At 38.6% G+C, this 22,828-nt stretch overlaps 1 protein-coding gene across 3 annotated transcripts in view; it reads right to left on the reverse strand.

The window, feature by feature from the left end:
* PARN (poly(A)-specific ribonuclease) overlaps positions 1-22,828 on the reverse strand; it is a 173,095-nt gene that overhangs the window by 100,507 nt on the left and 49,760 nt on the right. For all 3 annotated transcript variants that reach the window (XM_054589602.1, XM_054589603.1, XM_054589604.1), the window contains exons 17-18: positions 20,545-20,655; positions 20,160-20,229 (exon numbers count right to left, since the gene is read on the reverse strand). In XM_054589602.1, coding sequence (XP_054445577.1) covers positions 20,160-20,229; positions 20,545-20,655 — 181 coding nt within the window. The remainder of the gene's footprint in view (positions 1-20,159; positions 20,230-20,544; positions 20,656-22,828) is intronic.

The following is a 22,828-nucleotide window of genomic DNA, read 5'->3' on the forward strand; positions in this document are numbered from 1 at the left end:
AACAGAAATAGACTCATAGATACAGAACTGCCATATGGGAGGAGGGATAAGTGACTGTTTTCAACTTGGTAGTTAGAAAACAGTTATGGGGATCTAAAGTAGAGCATAGCAAACATATTGTAATAGCTATGTGTAATGTGAGGTGGGTACTAGAATTATCAGGGGGATTACTTAGTAAATTATATACCTGTACAACCACTATGCAATGCACCTAAACTAATATAAAATAATATTGAATGTCAACTGTAATTGAAAAATTTATAAAAAGAAAGAGCCCTGACTAGTGTGGTTCAGTTGGTTGGGCATCAGTCCCCAGACAGGGCACATATGAAAGGCAACTGATCAATGTTTCTCTCCCTCTCTTTCTCCCTCCCTTCCCCTCTCTCTAAAAAATAAATACAATCTTAAAAAAAAAAAAAGATATCTTTTGTCAAGCAATATACAGGCTACCTTCTAAAACTTCATCTGATTTTTAAGTATCTTCTCTGTTTAAAATAAGAAAACTGATTCTCAACTAAAACATGCAAAGAGGTTTTGTTTTGTTTTTCAGTTAGTTAATCCTATACTATCTTGGTTGCTTACATGATACTTTTTACCTAAATGGAAACCCCTTTCAAATGAATTATTAATAGCACTTCTCACTCTTCCCCTAAGCCTCCACCTTCATGTCTGGGCTTTAGAGAGAACTGAATAGCCCCAAACCCTGGAAGAACACGAAAACCATCTCTGTGTGTGACTTGGCAGACTGTCTCTGGAGAAAGCCATGCAACTGGGAGACAGACTCTAAAACTGTAGATGAGCATCTCTGCAACTGAACCGAAGTAAATGCTCCAATGACCTACCACCCTCTTATACAGGGCTGCTTGCAAGCCACTGCTCTGGTAACATGTGTGCCCTTTTGAAGTAAAATTAAAACATTTCATTGTATGCATGCCTCATATAAACTAGCTGACAAAAGGCCTACACTGACTCCCTGAATGATTTGATACAATAACTACACATATGGATTGCTAGACTAGACAGTTTTCATTTTAACATGTGAGGAAATGCACTGGGTGAACAGAAAGGATGTCCCTTCACTGTGAATTGTACTGAAGAACAATCTTTCCCAGAAAGCCTTTCACTGGGAGATATCAAAAAGGCATTTGGACAAACACTTGCATGGAACATGTTTTCTATTTTAGTGAAGATTCAAAATGTCTGTAATTGAATAAAGACTCAAGATTGTGTGGGAGTCTTGCCACATTCCTGCAAGCTTTCTGATGAAACATTATTTTAGCACTTTTTCTCTAAAGGATTGACAATAACTCTGTCGAAGACTAAAATTAAAATTTCCATTTGATACAACAGCCACATTTACACCAGGATTTTATCCTAATAAACTGTATAAACTCAAGTTCACATTCCAGATGCCATAAAACAAATTTTACCCTTTTTGGCATTTGTCAGTGTTTTTTAATGTTTTATGATTATACGAGTGATGCTGTTTATCTTGGCTTTCCAAAATGTCTGGAAAGGTGCAAGGGTAAAGTACAGTGTACAATGCCTTTATCTCCAGAGTCACTCACCTCTATTGCCCATACGCTATGTGGCATTCACAGAAAGACATCTGCTAACATTCTTCTGCAACCAGGGAAGTATGACACTGTGACCTCGACTGTGTAAGAAAGCTCATTAGTCACAAGGAATTTCATTTCAGATAGAAAATTTCTCAGGAGCCTTGAGCCCTTATCTAAACGTAGCTCCTCAGACAAGCAACAGGGGCATAACTAGGGAACTGGATAGAAAGGCAAATTCCTTGGCCACACCTAACCCTACTGCCTCAGAAGCTATGAGGACTGAGAATCACTGAGTTAACAAGCGTATGTTCAAGGCTGTGTGGTTAATTGCTATTGATGATGATTAATTAATCAGTTTGATAATAATGACTTAGGTCAACTTCTCCAAAAAGGGAGCAGTGTTAACGATTTGTTTGTATCAAATGATTTTGGCTTAGAAAAATACAAAACTATTAAAATAAGTACCAAGGACTACCAGAAAATCCAGGAAGCAATAACCTAAGTCTTCTACTGCTCCCTGAAACCAGGAGGTCAACTGTAGCAAGCAACTTGGTTCTATGCAAGAGGTAAATTGGGGGGAATTATTGCTCTGGCAGCTATTTTTCTAATTTTTAAGAAGAAAGAAAAAAGATTACTTATACTGGTCTCTTGGCTACTCATTGGCAAAAGTCTAACCTGTCTCTGTGAAACTGGCCACAAACGAACACCTCCAGTATCACGAATTAAACTTGTGCCACTAATGAAGCACTGAAGACTGGCAAAGAATCAAGCACCTCTAACCTTATCAAAACCTCTCAACCTTACCATCAAATATCAGACACAGATTCTGGCAACCATGAAACCTATTAGGGAGCTTTAAGAAGTACACTTTGATAACATAATAGCTTATATGAACCATTTGCTGGTTGTCCAGTGAATAAAATCAGAGTGCAAAAACAATGCCAGTATTAACCAATTTTATGCAGCTAGGCTCAAGAAAACAAAAAGGACAAAAATGATAATCAAAAAATGTGTGCAAGAATTCCTGAAGGTGATTCAGGAATACTTTGCCCAAGAGGCTCAGATCTTGGGGAACCGAAAAGAACATCCAAGTTCTTTAAAATTCTGCATTACCAAATCTATGGAGAAAATCAATGATTCTACTTGGAAATGAAAGAAAATATTTAATTTTACTCCTGCAAAAGCATGCTTTCCAATGGTATATGGGAGAGGTACCCCGCTCACATTTGGCTCTTAACCTGAACGTTGTCCAAAGCCTCCATGTGAAATGGTGAGCTGGATTCCTAGTAGGAGCACCTGGAGACAAATCAGTTTTAGACCTGAATCACTACTTAACCCCCTAGTATATAAAAGTGAAGTGAGAGAGCTGAGTATCCAAGTAACAATCTCAGAAACATTTTTTGGTAATGCTTTAGGGCTAATTAAATTATAGCTTTGCATCATGAGCAGAGCCTAGAAACAAGAAATAAGTTTGCTGTCCGAGAATGAGCTTTGGGTAGGTCGAATTTTCAAGGCAATGAGAATAGGCAGCGAAGTTATCTATGTTGCCACAGATCAAAAGGACAAACTTTCCATGATTGCAGTGCAGGAAGAGCTGCTACTTGGGTGGGCATCAGGATTTCCAGTCACACTTGCCCCTACACACCATGATCACCATCAGGAAAACAAGCAAATGGGTACTTCTCAGGGTTGAGTGAGAATAGACATGTCTGAATAGAGAGGCTTATTTTATGTAATGTCAGATTTGTACACATACACACAAGCCTGAATGATCTAGAAGGATGTCTAATGTTATGGCACATCTTAATAAAGACCGTGTTTGTTCTTGTCTCTTTCCTTAGCAAAAAAGGAGAAACCTCAAGGCCCCAAATTCTTCATTCTAACTCTTAGAAACTCAGTATTTTGTTCAACAAGTAAAACTTTGCATTTGTTCATCTGCTTTAAGATTATACTTTTTTAAAAAAGATTTTATTTATTTATTTTTAGAGAAGTGAAGGGAGGGAGAAAGAGAGGGAGGGGAACATCAATGTGCAATTGTATTTCGTGCATCTCCTACTAGGGACCTGGCCTGCAACCCAGGCATGTGCCCTGAGTGGGAATCGAACCAGCGACCCTTAGGTTTGCAGGCCAGCACTCAATCCACTAAGCCACACCAGCTAGGACAAGATTACACTTCTTAAAAAGCTTTTATTTAAAAAAAAATTTTTTTCAAGGAAAATTGCACTCCTGTTATAACACTAAAAAATGGGATACAAAAATGTTGAATAAAATCTAATCTCAAAACAATTGGAGCACTGAATTAATTTGTAGTTTACTCCAAGTCCCAAGCCTTCTAAAGGAAAAATGAAACCTTTAATGACTGCCAACTCTACTGTACTTGCAAATGGTCTTAGTATTTCCTTCAAAGCACAGCAGTCAAAGCACTTTGTAGGAACCTTGTATGCAAGGGCTCATCATTATACACATTTATGTGCTATAAAAAACTAATTTTATCATCCAGGGTAGGAAGCATGCAGACATCTCTCACAAAATAAGCTCATTTATTTTGCTCACTAAAGCTCTTGTGTAAAATCAGAGGGCAACCACTGGCTAGCAGGGACTTACTATGCCATCAGTTATTTTAAATTCACTCGGCGCAGGGGTGGGGGTCAGGGGCGGTGGTGGAGGATACAATTTTCAATCTAGTCACCTGATGTTTTGACAAATAGAGTATTACTCGACATTTGTCCTGAAGCCAACTCATGTTCTTTCTTAAACAGATACACCATTAGAAACAAAGGAGGAGGGAGGAGAAAGGGAAAAAAAAAGGGAAGAAAACCAGCAGCTCATTTGACCAGTCACCACCAAATGAACCACATCAAATTACATCAAATAAATAAGTTAAATTAAGCATTATACAGAGGCAACTTCCGCAGGGCCTATAACAGCTTGTAAAATATCAGCTGAAACCAGCCACACACAATCCAGTGCTCAAAGTCAACATGTTTTAGAATCACCACTCAGGCTGAGAGAAAAATAAATCTTACAAAGATACCAGTATTATCTCTTAAGAAAATGTGCAACTAACTATAGAATTATCTCTTTTAGAGACTGTATGCTGTGGGATAAACTCTAAAGAATGGAAGAGGTTCAATGGAAAAGATATATAATAGCTAGCCTAAGTTTCTTAGAGTATACTGCTAACCTTTGAATCATATGAACACATAAATTAAATGTTAAATAGTCTTGGACAAGATGGAGGCATAGGTAAACATGGCTTGCCTCCTCACACAACCACATCAAAATTATAACTAGACTACACAACAAGTTATCACCCAGAATCATCAGAAAATAGCACTGAATGGAACTCTAACAACTGAGGAATTAAGGAAGCCACATTCGTCCAGACTGGTAGGAGGGTCAAGGGGCACAGATGCAAAAAGGAGCAGAGAGGTGGAGAAGTGGTAAGACATGGAAAGTCAGAGAGGCACAGAAACACGCAACGGGAAGTCCAACAGCCACATGTGGTAGATAAAAATCGGGGAGGTGGGGATACCTCAGGAGCAAGGATTACCCCAGCCTCATACCACACCCCCCAGCTCAGAGTTCCAGCACCAGTAATATAGGTCTCCATAACTTCTCGATGTAAAAACCAGCGGGGGTTAAAGTGGAGGAAGAAACTGTGGGATTCTCTGGAGCCTACTCTTAAAGGGCCTACAAAAGACCTGCACAAACTCACTCCCTCAAGGGCTTCAGCACCAGGGCAGCAGCTGGAACGGCACCAGTGGCACATGGGGAGGAACTGAAGTGACCGGCATCAGGGCAAGTGCTGGGAGACAGCCTCCTCCCGAACAAAACCCCAGAGACCAGGCAGTTCCACTGCCCCCTCTCTGAGCCCTCCCGTACAGAGCCACAGAGCAGCGACTTGGGTTCCACTGCCCTGGTGATTACCTAAGGCTCCACCCCATCCAACTTTGATAAGCTTTTCTACAACAGGCCAGGTTACTAAAACAAGAAGTCAAAGCAGTGCTATCTAACACAGAGAAACAAACAAAGGGAGCCTGCCAAAAAGAATATAGCCCAAATGAAAGAAAAGAACAAAATTCCAGAAAAATAACTAAATGAAATGGAGATCAGCAATTTATCAAATGTAGAGTTCAAAACACTGGTTATTAGCATACTCAAGGAACTCACTGGGTACTTTAACAGCATAAAAAGACTCAGGCAGAAATAAGGTTACACTAAGTCAAATAAAAAAAATTTTACAGAGAACCAACAGTGGAGGGGATGAAATCAAGAATCAAATCAATGGTTTAGAACATAAGGAAGGGAAAAACACTGAATCAGAACAGCAAGAAGAAAATTTCCTTAATTTGGTGAAGGAAATAGACATGCAAGTCCAGGAGGCACAGAGAGTCCCAAATAAGTTGTGTCCAAAGAGAATCACACCAAGACACATCATAATTAAAATGCCAAAAGTTAAAGATAAAGAGAGAATCTTACAAGCAGCAAGAGAGAAGCAGAGTTACCTACAAAGGAGTTCCCGTAAGACTGTCAACTGATTTCTCAAAAGAAACTTTGCAGGCTGGAACGAACTGACAAGTATTCAAAATGATGATGAGCAAGGACCTACAACCTAGATTATTCTATCCAGCAAAGCTATCATTTAGAATGCAACGGTAGATAAAGTGCTTCCCAGACACAAGGTTAAGCTAAGGGAGTTCATCATTACCAAGCCACTTATTACATGAAACATTAAAGGGACTTCTTAAGGAAAAAAAAGAAAATCAAAACTATCAAGATTAAAATGGCAACAGATTCACAACTAATAATAATTGAATCTAAAAACAAACTTAGCAAACAGGCAGAACAGAAACAGAACCATAAATACAGAGATCATTGGGAGGGTTACTAGTTGGAGGGGGGAAGGGGAACAATGGGGGAAAAGGTGCAGGGAATAAGAAGTATAAATTGGTAGGTACAAACCAGACAGGAGAATGTTAAGAATATAGGAAATGGAGAAGCCAAAGAACTTATATGCATGACCCATGCACATGAACTGAGGCAGGGGGGGAATGCTGGAGGGAATAGGGGGTACCAGGTAAAGAGAGGCAAAGGAAGAAAAATTGGAACAACCGTAATAGCATAATCAATAAAGGTATTTAAAAACAGTCTTGGAAATAACTATTGCCTACTTGCTCAAGTCAGTGCCAAAGTATGGTGAATACCTAAGAATGCTGATTTTACTACTAACTTGCCTACAGTAGGCTGAATGGTGGCCTCCAAAAAGTATGTCCACATTCTAAACCCTGGCACCTGTGAATGCTGCCTTGTTTGGAAAAGGGTTCTTAGCAGATATAACTAATAATGAAGAGCCTTCATCCCTAGCCAGTGTGGCCCAGTTGGTTGGAGCATCGTCCTGTAAACAGAAAGGTCACAGGTTTGATTCCCGTCAGGGCACATGCTTGGTTGTGGGTTTGGTCCCGGTTAGGGCTCATACTAGAGGCAAGCAATTGATGTTTCTCTCTCACATCGATGTTTCTCTCCCTCTCTCTCTGCCTTCCTTTCCCCTTTCTCTAAAAATAAATAAATAAACATATCCTCAGGTAAGGATAAAAACAAAAGTTTTCACATGAGAACAGTATCTTAGACTATGCAAGTGCTCCGTAAGTACCATCACAAGTGCCCTTGTAAGAAAAAGATAGAGGGAGACAGAAGAAGACACTGAAGAGGAGGCACTGTGACCATGGAGAGACAGACTGGCATGATGTGGCCACAAGCCAAGGAATGCCAGTAGTCACCAGAAGCTGGAGGATGCAAGAAATAGATTTTTTTTTTTCCCCTGGGAGGACCACAGTCCTACCTCTTCTTGAATTCAAATTTCTGGACTCCAAAACTGCGAAAAAATAAATGTTTGTTGTTTTAAGCCACCAACCTTGTAGTGATTTATTATAGTAGTCATAGGAACCTAATATAATACCTTACTATGGAGGAGGCAAACTTAAATATATACATCAGGGTTGATTTTTTAACCTCAACAAATTACTTGTTTATCGTAATGATAAATAAGTTATTAAGCCAGAGTATACTATAAAACCAGAGCAAATACAATGCCCAAACAGTTCAGCATGTGGGTAGCCCCTGTAAACCCACAGGGTTAGCATGCCAAGTAAAAGTTTGTGGGCTGGGTGCCCTTTAATGCTTCTTTAAAAAGTGGCCTTTTGATAAAGCCACAGAGGCAGCTTACCTGGTAAATATGGAAATCAAGATTGCAAGGTAGAAGTCAGATAAGGTAATTATTAACTTAAAGCAAGTACCCCCTTTCCCTGAAGGAGTCATAAAAACAAGCACTAGTTCCCAGTCTTAAAAAAAAAAACAGACAAAAGGCTTAAGAATACTTTAATGTGCCCACCTAGACTCACCTATCCTTTACCTTTATGAAAATCAATGTAGTAAAAAACTTTCAGTGTGATCACACCAAGCCAATTCTGGAGAACATTTCCACCCTAGTAATCTGGGGATCCCAAAGTGAAATGAAAATAACATGGGGCAAAATAAAGGGGTTTATTAGTTAACGTATGTGAGGATAAAATACATTTTGTGTACTAGGGAAAAATACACCTGTACACTGGGAAGAAACTGGCTTCAAGCTTTCTGGAATCTGGGAGGCTGCTCCAAGGATTTTTAAGGATGAGGTTTTACTCTCCATGGCACCTGATTCCAAAATTAGCACAATCTGGAAAAGGGTGAAAATGGACTCTTTTTATTGAAAGTCTTCTTCCCTAGGCTCTTTATAATTCAAAAGCAATATCCACTATAGCACCTAACCATAGTCCGCTTCTAACCAGATAAGGATGAGTGATGAGCTATGCTCCCTTTCCCTGGTTCAATGTCCATTTTTGGTAGAAGCTAGAGGGCAGAGGACATTACTCCTTTACTCAAGCACCATTAATATAAAAGTCAAGGATAATGACCAACAAGTTCCTGGGAAAGGTACCCGCTGGACAAGAAGGGTCCCACAATCACCAATGCTACTATTTGTTTCCCTCCTGACCTCCTCGGCCCTGGCATCAGCAGGGGCTCCTGGGGAAAGAGGTGTGCAGACAAATGGAAGGGGCTGTCTGCAGCCTCACAAATGACACAACCTCACCATCATAAAGCTCAACATACACACTTGGGGCCAATAAACAGGGCAGACAGTGTCCTGATTCACAATTTACAATCCAATCTCAAGCAAGACCTGTTTTTTGTTTTTGATTGTTTGTTGTAATCCTCACCCAAGGATATATTTATTGATTCTACAGAGAAAAGGGAGAAAGAGGGAGAAACATCAATGTGAGAGAAAAACATCAATCAGCTGCCTCCCTTGTTTCCCCCAATAGGGGATTGAACATGCACCCTAGAGGCACGTGCCCTGAATGGAAATTGAACCCACCACCTTTTTTTTTTTCTTTCTTTCTTTTGGTGTATGGGACAACACTTCAACCAACTGACTCACCTGGCCAGGGCAAGACCTGTTTAATAAAGATACAAAGACAGCCCTGGCCAGTATGGCTGTTTGTGCCACAGACCAAAGGGTTGCAGGTTCAATTCCCAACAAGGGCACACACCTGAGTTGTGGGTTCAATCTCTGGTCAGAATGCATCCAAGAGGTCAACTGATCAATATTTCTCTCTCACATCGATGTTTCTTCCTCTCTCCCTTCCTCTTGCTCTAAAAAGCAATGGAAAAATGTCCTAGGATGAGGATTAAAATAAAAAAGACACAAAGACAGTTATAAAGTGTTTTCTTAAGAGAACTTCTAGGTTGCTGCTCTCTATAAAAAAGATTTTATTGGCATCATTCACTTCTGCCTCTTTATTCCTGTCAACACAGAGAGACTGCCACCCAAGGATACTCAGCCAAGTACACACAGCCCTGCTCTATTTATCTTCTACTGCCCCCAAAAACTAGATTCATGCTATTTTCTTGAAAGTTCACTGTGGTGAAGTCACAGTACCAGTTACACTCTGTACCCCTACTACATGGCACACACTGTGCTAAGCAGCCTTATCAATGATGCTACTCCGTAACCTCAGAGCAACCCTACGAGGTGAACATTATCTCTATTGCACACATGTGGAAACCCAGCTTCAGAAAGGACGAATGTCCTGCCCAAGTGGTGGGATATGAACCAAACTAGCCCACTCTGAGGCCTCCGCTGTTTTCGTCCTTTCCCTGCTGCATAGCTCATGAGCAAACCTCAGTGGAGGAACCTGCACTTTACATTCACATATCCCAAGGCTGATGTGCCCAAGAAGTGATCTAAACACGAGATAGCAATAAAGACTGAAAAGAAAACTACGCCAGGTGTTTGCAAATATATCAGTAATTTTAATAGATTACATTCTCACTGAAGCAATGAGTTGTTCAGAGAGAAACAGCTCACCAGATAGCAATACTTACATCAGACAAAATAAACTTCAAAACAAAGACCATAACAAGAGACATTTATATAATGCCCAAGGGATCAATACAAAAAGAGGATATAACCTTGTAAATATATAGGCACGCAACATAAAAGCACCTAAATACATAAAAGCAAACCTTGATGGAATAAAGGGAAAGATCAACAGTATTAGTCACAGTAGGTAATTTTAACACCCCAGTGACACCAATGGACATATCTTCCAGACCAGAAAATCAACAAGGAAACAGCAGCCTTAAACAAAACACTAGATCAGAGAGCATTTCACCCCAAAGCAGCAGAATATACATTCTTTTAAAGTGACCATGGAATATTCCCCTAGGACGGAACATGTTAGGACACAAAACAAGTGTTAATAAATTTAAGAAGACTGAAATTATATCAAGCACCTTCTCCAACCACAGTGGTATGGAACTAGAAATCAATTACGGAAAAAAACCTGAAAAACACACAAACACATAGAGGCTAAATAATGAATGGGTCAACAATGAGATCAAGTAAGAAATCAATAGCTACCTGGAAACAAAGGAAAATGAACACACAACAACCCAAAATCTATGGGACACAGCAAAAGCAATCCTAAGAAAGAAATTCATAGAAATACAGGCCTACCTCAAGATGCAAGAAAAATAAATAATCTAACCTTGCACCTGAAAGAAGTAGAAAAAGAACAAATTCCAAAGTAAGTAGAAGGAAAGAAAAATTAAAGATTAGAGCAGAAGCAACTGACATAGACACTAAATATATATATAAAGGATCAATAAAACCAAGAACTAGTTCTTTAAAAGGATAAACAAGATTGAAAAACCTTTAACCAGACTCAAAGAAAAAGAGAGAGAACCCAAGTGTATAAAATGAGAAATGAAAGAGAAGCAGCAGCTGACACCATAGAAATACAAAGGCTTTTAAGAAAATATTACCAACAACTATATGCCAAAATATTGGACAATCTGGATGAAATGGTTAAATTCCTAGAAATATACAATCTTCCAAAACTGAATCAAAAAGTGTCAAAAAATTTGAATAGACCACTTACAACTAATGAAATTGAAACAGTAATCAAAACACTCCTAACAAAAGTCCTGGGCTGAATGACTTCACAGGTGAATTTTACCAAACATTCAAAGAACTAGCACCTATCCTTCTCAAACTATTTCAAAATATTCAAGAGGATGGAAAACTCCCAAGCTCATTTTATGAGGCTAGAATTATCCTAATTCCAAAACCAGATAAAGACATTACAAAGAAAGAATATTATAGGCCAATATCCCTGAAGAACAAAAATGCAAAAAAACCTCAGCCAAATGTTAGTAAATCGGATCCAGCAATACATTACACAATCATACACCATGATCAAGTGGCATTTATTTCAGGGATGCAAGACCGGTACAGTATCTGCAAATCAATAAATGTGATACACCACATAAACAAAATAAAGGATAAAAACCACATCATATCAATAGATGTAGAAAAAGCATTTGATAAAATCCAGCATCCATTTACAACAAAAACTCTCAGCAAAGTGGGAATACAGGGAACATACCACACATTATAAAGGTCATATATGACAAACCCACAGCCAAAATCATATTTAATGAACAAAAATTAAGTGTTTCCATTAAGATCAGGAACAAAACAAAAATATTTGCTTTCACCACTCTTAATTCAACATAGTTCTGGAAGTCCAAGCCACAGCAATTAGACAAGAAGAAATAAAAGACATCCAAATTGGAAAGGAAGAAGTAAAACTGTCATCATTTGCAGATAACATGATATTGTATATAGAAAACCCAAAAAACTCCACTGAAAAACTACCATGATAAATTTGGTAAAGTAGCAGGATACAAAATTAATGTTCAGAAATCGATGGCACTTTTATATACCAGTAATGAACTACTAGAAACTAAGAAAATAATACCATTTACAACTGCAAAAAAAAGGTACCTAGGAACAAATTTAATCAAGGACATAAAAGATCTATACTCAGAAAATCATACAATAATGAAGAAACCAAGAAGATTCAAGTAAGTAGAAGCATATACCATGTTTATGAATAGGAAGAATTAACATCATTAAAATACCATAATCCAAATTCTATCAAGATACCAACAGCACCCTGAACAGGCGGCTCAGCTGGTTAGAGCATCATCTCATGAGCCTAAAAGGGTAAAGGATCGATTCCTGATCAGGGCACATACATGGGCTGCAGGTTTGATTCCCGGTCGGGGTGCACACAGGAGAGGCAACTGACTGATGCTTCTCTCTCTCACATTCATGTTTCTCTCTCTGTCAAAGATCAATAAATATATCCTCAGGTGAGGATCAAACAAAAAAAGATACCAATGGATTATTTCACAGAACTAAAACAAATATTCCAAAAGTTTATATGGGCCCACAAAAGACCCCAAATAGCCTCAGCAATCTTGAGAACGAAGAACAAAGTTGAAGGTATCACACTACCTGATAAAATCTCAAACATTTCTCTTAGCCATTTTTTTTTCTGATACATCTCCCCAGGAAAGGGAAACAGAAGAAAAAATATAAACAAATGGGACCACATCAAACTAAAATGTTTTTGCACGACAAAGAAGTCAACAATAGATCTGGTAAGGGGTTCATATCCAAAGTTTATACTGAACTCATACAACTCAACACCAAAAAAACAAACCACCCAATTAAAAAATGGGCAGAGGACCTAAATAAGCACTTCTCCAAAGAGGACATTATCATGGCCAACAGACATATGAAAAGATGATTGACATCATTAATCATCAGAGAAATGTCAAATTAAAACCACAGTGAGATACTGCTTCACACATGTCAGAATGGCTATCATCAATAAATCAACAAACAAGTGTTGCCAAGGATGTGGAGAAAAGGAAAATGCAGACTGGTGCAGCCATTATGGAAAACAGTGTGGCGAATCCTCCAAAAATTAAAAATGGAACTACCTTATGACCCAGTGCTTCTCCTTCTAAAAACATACTTGAAGAAACCCAAAACACTAATTTGAAAGAATACATGCACCCTTGTGTTCACTGTCGCACTATTTACAACAGCCAAGATTTGGAAGCAACCCATGCCTATTAGTAGATGAGTGAATAAAAAAGCTGTGGTACATTTACACAATGGAATACCACTTAGCCATAAAAAAGAAGGAAATCTTACCCTTCGTGACAGCATGGATGGACTTGGAAAATATGCTAAGTGAAATAAATCAGTCAGAGAAAGACAAATACCGTATGGTTTCACTTATATGTGGAATCTAATGAACAAAATAAACAAAATAGAAACAGACTCATAGATACAGAGAACAGACTACAGCTATCTCAGGGGAGGAGGGCTGGGGGACTGGGTAGATAGGTCAAGAAATTAAGAAAAATAAATAAAAAGTTCATAGATACAGACAGTAGTACAGTAATTACCAGAGGGAAAAGGGGAGCAGGCAGGTAAAAGAGGCTAAAGGGGAAAGAAATGGTGACAGGAGACTTGACTTTGAGTGGTGAACACACAATACAATATACAAACAATGTATTATGGAACTGTACGCTTGAAACCTACATAACTTTATTAACCAATGTGATGCCAATTAATTTAATAAAAATTTTTTTAAATAAAAGAAGAAGAGAGGGAGGGAGGGAGGGAAGGAAGGAGGGAGGGAAGGAAGGAAGGAAGGAAGGAAGGGAGGAAGGAAGGAAGACAAAGAAGGAAGGACGGGCTTCCAAAAAGACAAATTCATAAAGACAGAAAAGTAGATATTATAGGTTACCAGGGGCTGAGGTGATGGAGAAATAGGGAGTTGCTATTCAATGGTTATGGAGTTTCTGTTTGGGTGAGGAAAAAATTCTGGAAATAGCTGTGATAGCTGCAAAATACTGTAAGTATAATTAATGCCAATAAATTATACATTTAAAAATTATTTAGGCAAATTATGTGATACATATATTTTACCAAAATTTTAAAAAATTATTAACACCACCCTCACTGGTGTGGCTTAATTGATTGGGCATCATCCCACAAAGCAAAATGTCACTGATTCCATTCCCAATCAGGGCACATGCCTGGGTTGCAGGTTCAGTCCCTGGTTGGGGAGAGAGGAAACTTTGCTCTCCTTCTCTTTCTCCCTCCTTTTTCCTCTCTCTAAAAATAAATAAATAAAATCTTTTTTAAAAATTAATAATACCATATACCAAATAAAACTGTACACTTTAAATAGCTAAATTGTACGGTATGTGAATGTATAGCCCAATAAAGTTGTTAAAAATGAAAAGAAACAGCTCCCAGAAAGTCACTTAGTAAATTATTTCTTTGCTCTCTTTTCTCAATAAAAATCTACAACTGAAAATGCTTCACAGACTGAGAAATAATCATATGCCTCAAAAGGGGAAAAAACAACAGACAAAAAAAGATAACGTATTCAAATCTTCTCCCTGAACACCATTTAGTTACAGGCAGGCTTTCCCTCCCTTCCCTCCCTTTTCAGATCAAGGCTTATAATTGACGACAAAACCTGTCTTACAGGGTATGGCCAATACAAAAGGTAAAATTATATGGTTATCTTCTATGAAAGCAAAAAGCTCTCCATTTACTTCCAACATCTGGTGAGAGTAGCACATCTTCAAAATATAAATATCTTCACAGCAGTGGCAGCAGTGATAATGCATTTTACATACATTCCCCTCTTTCACCCTCATAATGGCCCTATTGAATGGGCACTAATGTTCTCAATTACAGATGAGGAAGCTGAGGCACAGAGAGGGTAAGTAATGTGCCCAAGATCGCACAGGTATAAGGAGTGGAGCGGGATTCAAATCCAGGTACCTGACCCCAGGGACCACCAGGGAACACAACTGCTCTACACTTCACGACATCCTGCAGTAAAGCAATTCTACTGAATAAATTGATCAAATAGTTTTCAAATTTTAATCGCAAATGGAAACCAATTATGTGAAGTGTTGTGACACTCATGGCTATGCCTTATCAATAGTACAAACTGATATGGCTCTTGCTTATACAGGGAATTTGTAAGTCCCATGGAGGGGGGGGAAGGGTTACTCTGGCACTTAAAAACAATATACCTAACTGTTCAGCGACCTGACTTGAACAGTATCTTAGCAAAGACACATTCAATCCATCACCCAGGATGCTAAAAACCAAACAGCAAACACTAGGAATCAGAACCAATTAGCCTTATCTCTCATTATTCCTGCGTCTTCTGCTCCTCTGAGGAGGGGCAGGTAGGACAAGACAAAGTGCAGTAAGAGTCACCCTGCAGATGATCAGGCACCACCCTCTTGAGAGACAAGCCATCTATACTTCTAGACATGTGACCTGCTGACAACCTACTACCAGCCTGTCATGTGACCTGGCATACCACACAGTGAAGCATGAATGGCAGGCTGATAATAAATGGGGCAAGTACGAGTTGCTCTGTCCATTATCAGTGAAAGAGCTGGGGAGGAAGGAGGTGCAGCTGGCCCTCTGCAGATTCAACCAACTGCAAATAAAATGCTTTAGTGTTAAATTGTTGCTGACATGTACTATGTGGTCAGACCTACTGTACAGATTTTTTCTTGTCATTTTTCCCTAAACAATACAGTATAACAATGATTTACATGGCACTTTCATTGTATTAGATATCATAGGTAATCTAGAGATGACCTAAATTGTATGGAAGAATGTGCATAGATTATGTGCCAATACTACACAATTTTTATATAAGGGACTTGAGCATTCGTGGATTTGGTATCTGCCGAGGGTCCTAGAACCATCCCCCTTGGATACAGAGGAACAACTATACAGCCCTGATATTCAGTATTTTGTTTTCCTACAATCCTTCAGCTTCAAAATCTCTCTTGTGTTAAATATGAAGCACATGCATATTACAAAAACAACTTGCTGCCAGCAAGTTGTATGGAAACAATTGTATGGAGAAAAAGGGGAGAAACATTGGCGTGCTTTATCTTTGTAACCATAATGGTTCCTCTTCTCTCTGTATTTATGACAGTTATGTATAGCTACACCAGCTTCCGTAAATCACTGTGTTCATTTGAACAACAAAACTTTTAAAATGCTCCAAATCAAAGCAACCTTGCTGCCACTATGTACCAATCTGGCTCACTTCATGATCTTATTTTTTCACAAGCAAACACTATAACAGGTAGGTAGGTACAAGCAAAAGTGAACAGTCCACATCTGCTGCCCCTGTAATTAGCCTTTTGTATCCGCAGGGTAAGAAATTTTCTTCTGTATCACTGCACTAAAAACATCAAACACATTCTGCTACCACATTTACTTTTTTTATTCCCCTAGCATATTAAAGTCTCTTATATTTCAAGACAAGAAAACAATATATACCAGGCACTTACTAAGTTCTAAGAACTATCAAAGTCCTTTCATATTGCACACAACCTTTATAACCTCTGTGAAAGGCGAACAACATTATCACCATTTCACAAAGGAGGAAACAATTTATCCAAGAGCATACCGCTCCTTTTCTAATGGTTTCACTCATCTGCAGCTTAGAAAGAACATACAGCAGAATCACTCCAAAAGACCTCATTTTCTGCAGGAATCCCATTTCAGACTTAGAACACCTATGTCAAGAACAAGGCGACCATCCTATATATACAGTAAACTGCAGGCAATTCTTTCCTTTTAATTCTATTACGTACAAAGAACAGGCAAAATTAGAGACTTAGTCATTTACTTTCTCTTTCTAAGAACTGAGGTAAATGAAAAACAACCTTCTCCCAAAAAAACCTTCATAAAAGGTTATCCGTAAGAGAGTACACAGTGTCTTGCAGAAAGAAACCTTGTTAATAAAACAAAGGGCACAATTCTGATTTTGTGCTTTCTATGATGCAATAAAAAGTAAAAGCAGAGAATATTTTTAGCTCTTCCCAGTCTAAAAGGATTCAACCAAAGGATCTTCTCTAAGTCTGGTTTTCCATCCATTGATTAAAACTCACCAAGGTTATTTAAAAAACATGAATCATTTCCTGACCAGAAAGCATACAACATAAATGAAGAGCACATTCCACACAGCCTATCAATTATCAGTAGTCTGATCATGATTTCCGTCACTCAACCCTCTTCTGACTTTCATTCTGATTCCAACAAAGAGAAATATGGGAGGCATCCAGGCCATAAAAAAAGACAAAAATGGCATCATGCAAAACTGTCATGGAATGTTCTTGTAGACAAATATGGCTCAGAACGCACCTTATATCACATTCAGTCTCTGCATACTGCACAAATACCAGCTGCCCTGGGATCTTCTCAATAGTTGACTCAATAAAGCTCCCAAAAAGATACCTAATGCAGTCAAATTCTAATATAGGATACATGGAAATAGGTAGTAACTTCCCCTAGAAGTTTACTTTTTAAACATAAGTCTAGTGACAGCAAAACAAAACATTATTTGCATATGTGAGCAGTTTGATGTCCTTCCAAATTGATGTTAGGACTATGCATATTTAGTTGAGGTATACTGAGAAAAAAGCCTGGTGCCAAAACATATAAACCCTCAGAAAAATTAACAATTTTTTCTAAAATCAACCACTTAAGATGATATTTATGGCAACTGGTAAATGTTTTTCTTTAAGGATAATCTTGGAAAAAAAGTCATAAATCAAACCTGCATTAAGTAAGAATGAGGTCAACATTAACACAGAATGATGTCAACAGAAGCAACTGCTTTTCCCACTTTCTAAACGAGTTAAGAATGGATGACTGCACTTGACCAAATTATTCCAATACAGAATAATAAAAACTGTTCTTATTCTACACTGAAAGTCCTGCTGGAATTTATTTTTCCTTCAAAGATGAAGAAAATATTCTTTATCGATGAGGAAAAATAGAGCAAAAAAAAAGAAAAATCAGGCAAGAATTTTCAGTGCGTTATCACAAGAGGATTCCTGTCTCAACTATTTTTGTTATGTATCTAGGTTTCAGGGAAAAAAAAATCTGAATGGACACATGTCCAAATTTAAAAGGAAGCTATGTGTTTACCATCCAGTTCTTCTGAGTAACAGTCTTGCTGATTATTTACAATATTAAATTGATCTAGAAATAGTCTTAGTTAAGCTTTTTAATCAAAACTGAGTATTCTTTATGTAGGTCACACAGATAACTGATAAAATAGGTGCTTCCTATATCTAACAGTTTGTACTTACCACTTGATTTTATAAGGAGTTGATTTCATGAACAGGATCATTGTTATACATATTTACAAACAAGTAAACATCTCCCAGTTTAAAAATATTGTTGAACTATGAACTTAATTTCATGCACATAGAAATGTAAGGAATAACCATGATCCAAACAACATTTAGGGTCACCTGTAGGTTGCATGGTCTATGACATAAGCTGCCCTTCCAAGATTTATAAACTAAGCACTGGCCCCAAAATAAGCATTAAGAGCTAAGAAAATCCTGTTGTATCTGTTTAACAAGATCTAGATAGATGGGAAGGACTCAACAACTGTTAGCAGAATTAATTTTCCATACAAATTCAACTTTAATTTCTAATAAATATTACATAGTTATTAGTCCACTTTGAAAGACATCTGAAAAAAATAAAACACATTTACTTCTGACCTTCCATAGAAAAGAACAAAGATTAAAAAAATAAACCACAGCATGATAAAATTTCCTGAGACTACACAAATTCTAAACCTGTCGCGGTGGTACAATGTGTATGAGAGGCCACTGCCTGTACCACCTGCCTGGCCACAGGCAGATTAAGAGACTTCCACCCAAAATGGACAAGTAGGTAAACACATTTCACCTCCATGCACAACTATAGCAAAAATTACAACTAAACTACAAGACAGACATCACCCAGATTCATCAGTAAATCAAGCTGCATGGAAGTCCAACAACCAAGGATTTAAAGAAACCATATTCATCCAGATGGGTGCCTTTTCTACAATAGGCCACAGTACTAAGACAGGGAGTCAAAGCAGTTCTACCTAATACACAGAAACAAACATAGGGAGGCTGCCAAATTGAGGAGACAAAGAAATATGGCCCAAATGAAAGAAGAGAACAAAACTCAAGGAAAAGCACTAAATGAAATGGAGATAAGCAACTGGGGTAAAGGGGGATAACGGGGAAAATGGGGACAAATGCAAAAGCAAAATCAATAAAATATATTTTAAAAAATTAAAAAATAAATGTCACAATCCAGATGTTTGGAATTAATATCCATCTCTGCAGTGCATCACCCAAGTACAAGCACTGTGATACTAGTATTTACATAGATATCCTAAGGAGAGACAATATTGTTACCCAGTCAAGTACAGATAGAATTGTAAAGTGCTTCACACAATGTAAGGAACTGATGTAACCAACCCAACACCAAAATAATTCTTTCTCCCAGTGGTGGTGATCACTGTGAGCTGCCTTGTTGTCTCTGGCTCACCCAGAACCTCCAGGAACGAACCCTGCTAAGAGAGCAGGAGTAAAGATGAGGGTTTAGGGCTCTGGCACAGAGCCAAACTTGAGAACATCCGTAACTTTAGTCTCAACTGTGCCAAGAAAGCACAAACCATACTTTGAAGTAATAATCTTGAGATTCCTTGAAAATGTTCTAAACTTAAGACTTCTCCCTAACTCACACTGACTTCTTTCAACAATGAAGGTACATGAGCAAGCCTGTACTTCACTGGATCTATTCAGATGAGGGCCCAGGATGCAGCGACAATCAAAGCTCCATGAATTATCTTAAAAGCCATTTGTATAACAAACATCTTCTTAGAAACTATATTTAACCAGATAATAATAAAAATGTAAAAATAATCTCACATGTAAAGTTTGTTATGGGTAAGTTAGGTCTAACTGTGCATGTGTGTGTACCCACACAATCTCCCTTGCAGGCTTAAACGCAAACCACCAGTTCTTTGTCTTAGAAGTAATGCACATTCTATCATTGGTAGTGTTTTCTTTCCTTCTTTTTTTTAGCTAATATATTTAATAAATTATTTCCCAAAAAGTCAATTTCTATTTTCAAAAAACATCTCAGTCACTAGTGATGAGAAATATTTCATCCAAAAATGCACTATATCTCCCGGTCATCCCTAATCAACATTCCAGACACCAGGCTATTCCATAGTAAGAGAACATGGGCCTTGGGACCCGCTGATTACTTACTTGTTAATAAAAGGTTCAATGAGTTTTGATCTGGCAGACACATGAATTTTTGGAGGACTAAGAAATGAACCTAATTTTTAGAGAAAAAAAAGCAGAGTATTATATACAGTCAAGTAAACAAAGCCTGAGAAAATTCAGGAAAAAATATATTTAGGTCAACAGTATGGGACAGCAAGGGTAAAAAGTATTCATATGGGCCAAGTTCCACACAATCAGTACAAGTCAATGGTTCTTCCCTGTGTACTCTTCATCCCCTCCACTCCAATCTCCTCCAACTCCAACCCCTCCCACTTCTCACTGGGTGAGTGGAACCCAGGGAAACAGTAGACATGGTAAGATCCACTCTTAAACCATTGTATTTGACAGAAATATGAACAGTGAGTACCTAGGTAATTTGTCATGGAGATGAAACACAATCCTGTGATATAAGCATCATAGCCTGCCTCATGGAGCTGTTCAGAAGCTGTGTCATAACTTGGAAAACCTTCTGCACTTTCTAAAGAGAAAAAAGAAAATAACAATTTTACCACTGACATCACAAATCATGAAGACAGTTAAGTGTAGTACCCTACCAAATCGTATTTAGTATGTGCTATAGAAATATCCTAAATAAGCATTTAAAAATGTATTTCTTTTTAAAAATTTTCATTTTATTTTTAATTATATTTTACTCATTATGCTATCATAGTTGTCCCAAATTTTTCCATTTTGCCTTCCTTCACCCAGCAAATCCCCACTCATCAGGCAATTCTCACACCATTGTTCATGTCCATGGGTCATGTGTATAGGTTTTTTGGTTACTTCATTTCCTATACTGTACATCCCCATGGCTATTCTGTAACTACCTAATCCCCTTCTTAATCCCCTCACCTCTCCACCCATTCCCCATAACCCCCACCCATCGGGCAATGATCAAAATGCTCTCCATACCCACGATTCTGAACCTGTTCCTCTTGTTTGCTTAGTTTGTTTTTTAGATTCACTTGTAGAAAGATAAGCGTTTATTGCAATTTTATTGTTCATAGTTTTCATCTTCACCTTTTTCTTAAGTAAGCCCCTTTAACATTTCATATAATAATGGCTTGGTGATGAAGAACTCTAGTTTTTTCTTCTCTGGCAAGCTCTTTATCCGCCCTCCAATTGTAAATGATAACTTTGCTGGGTAGAGCAATTTTGGCTGTAGGTCCCTGCTTTTCAAGCCTTTGCATATTTCTTGCCAATCCCTTCTCACCTGTAAAGTTGCTTTTGAGAAATCAGCTGACAGTCTTATAGGAACTCCCCTATATGTAACTAACTGCTTTTCTCTTGCTGCTTATAAGAATCTCTCTATCTTTAACCTCTGGCATTTTAACTATGTGTCTTGGAGTGGGCCTCTTGACATCTAACTTGTTTGGGACATTTTGTGTTTCCTGAACTTCCATGTCTTTTTCCTTCACCAAATCAGGGAGGGTTTCTTTCAGTATTTTTTCAAATAGATTTCCAATTTCTTGTTCTTTGTCTTCTCTTCCTGGGACCTACGATACGAATGCTAGAACACTTGAAGTTGTCCTAGAGGCTGCTTACACCATCCTCATCTTTTTGAGATTTTTTTCTTCTTGTTGTTCTGATTGGTTTTTTTTTTGCTTCCTTATGTTCCACATCATCAGTGTGACTTGGCTTCATCTATTCCTCTGTTGTTTCCCTGTAAATTGTTCTCATTTCAATTAGGGCATCCTTTGTTTGACTGGATCTTTTTTATGCTGCCGAGGTCCTCACTAAGTTCCTTGAGCATCCTTATAACCAGTGTTTTAAACTCTGCATCTGACAGATTGCCTACCTCCATTTTGTTTAATTCTCTCTCTAGAGGTTTGATCTGCTGTTTCATCTGGACCATGTTTTTTTATCTCCTCATTTTGGCTGCCTCCATGTTTGTTTCTATGTACTACCTAAGAGCTGCTATGACTCTCTGTCTTGGTAGCATGGCCTAATGTAGTAGGTATCCTATTGGGTCCAGTGGCACAGCCTCCCCTATCACCCAAGCTGGGTACTCAAGATGCACGCCTCTTGTGGGCTGAGTACATCCTCATCTTGTAGTTGAGCCTAAGTTGCTGTTGGCAGGTCAATTGGGGGGGGGGGCGGGATTTACCCAGGCCTTTAGCTACAAGGACTGGCTGTGTCTACTGACCACCAACCTCCACCCTCTGTGGAGGATCTTCTGTGCATGGACAGGGTTGTGGTGCTCCAATGTGGTCTGTAGCTGTCCACTGGGTACGTAGGCTATGGAGTTTTCCAGGTGGTACAGGTCAGGGTCAGCTCCTACTTGTGTTCTGCCCAGTCCCACCTACATGAACTACAAAGCAATGAGATGACTGCTGCTTCTGCTGGATTTGGAGGTTCCTAGGTGAAGCCAAGCTGTGAACCTAGGCTGGCTGCTGCTAGTGCTGGGCCTGGGGCCACTAAGCAAGAGGTACAGGGGCTGGGGACTCACTGAGTCCAACTGTTGCTTGCCTAAGAGGACTTAAGCCATTGTGAAGCACTAGCCTAGACTAGCCATTCATAAGGAGAAGTTCCTGTTAACAGCTTAGGTGGGCCCATAAGTTGGGTGGGTCAGAATCTCAGGGCATCTCCAGGGTGGCGCAAACAGTGTTAGCAAGGTTGATGGAGTCTCAGATATGGGGCCCGCCTGCCAG

The sequence above is a fragment of the Pteronotus mesoamericanus genome, unplaced genomic scaffold (genome assembly GCF_021234165.1).
Source record: "Pteronotus mesoamericanus isolate MK-2021 breed Mesoamerican mustached bat unplaced genomic scaffold, CSHL_Meso_final scaffold_167, whole genome shotgun sequence".
NCBI classification, from domain to species: domain Eukaryota; kingdom Metazoa; phylum Chordata; class Mammalia; order Chiroptera; family Mormoopidae; genus Pteronotus; species Pteronotus mesoamericanus.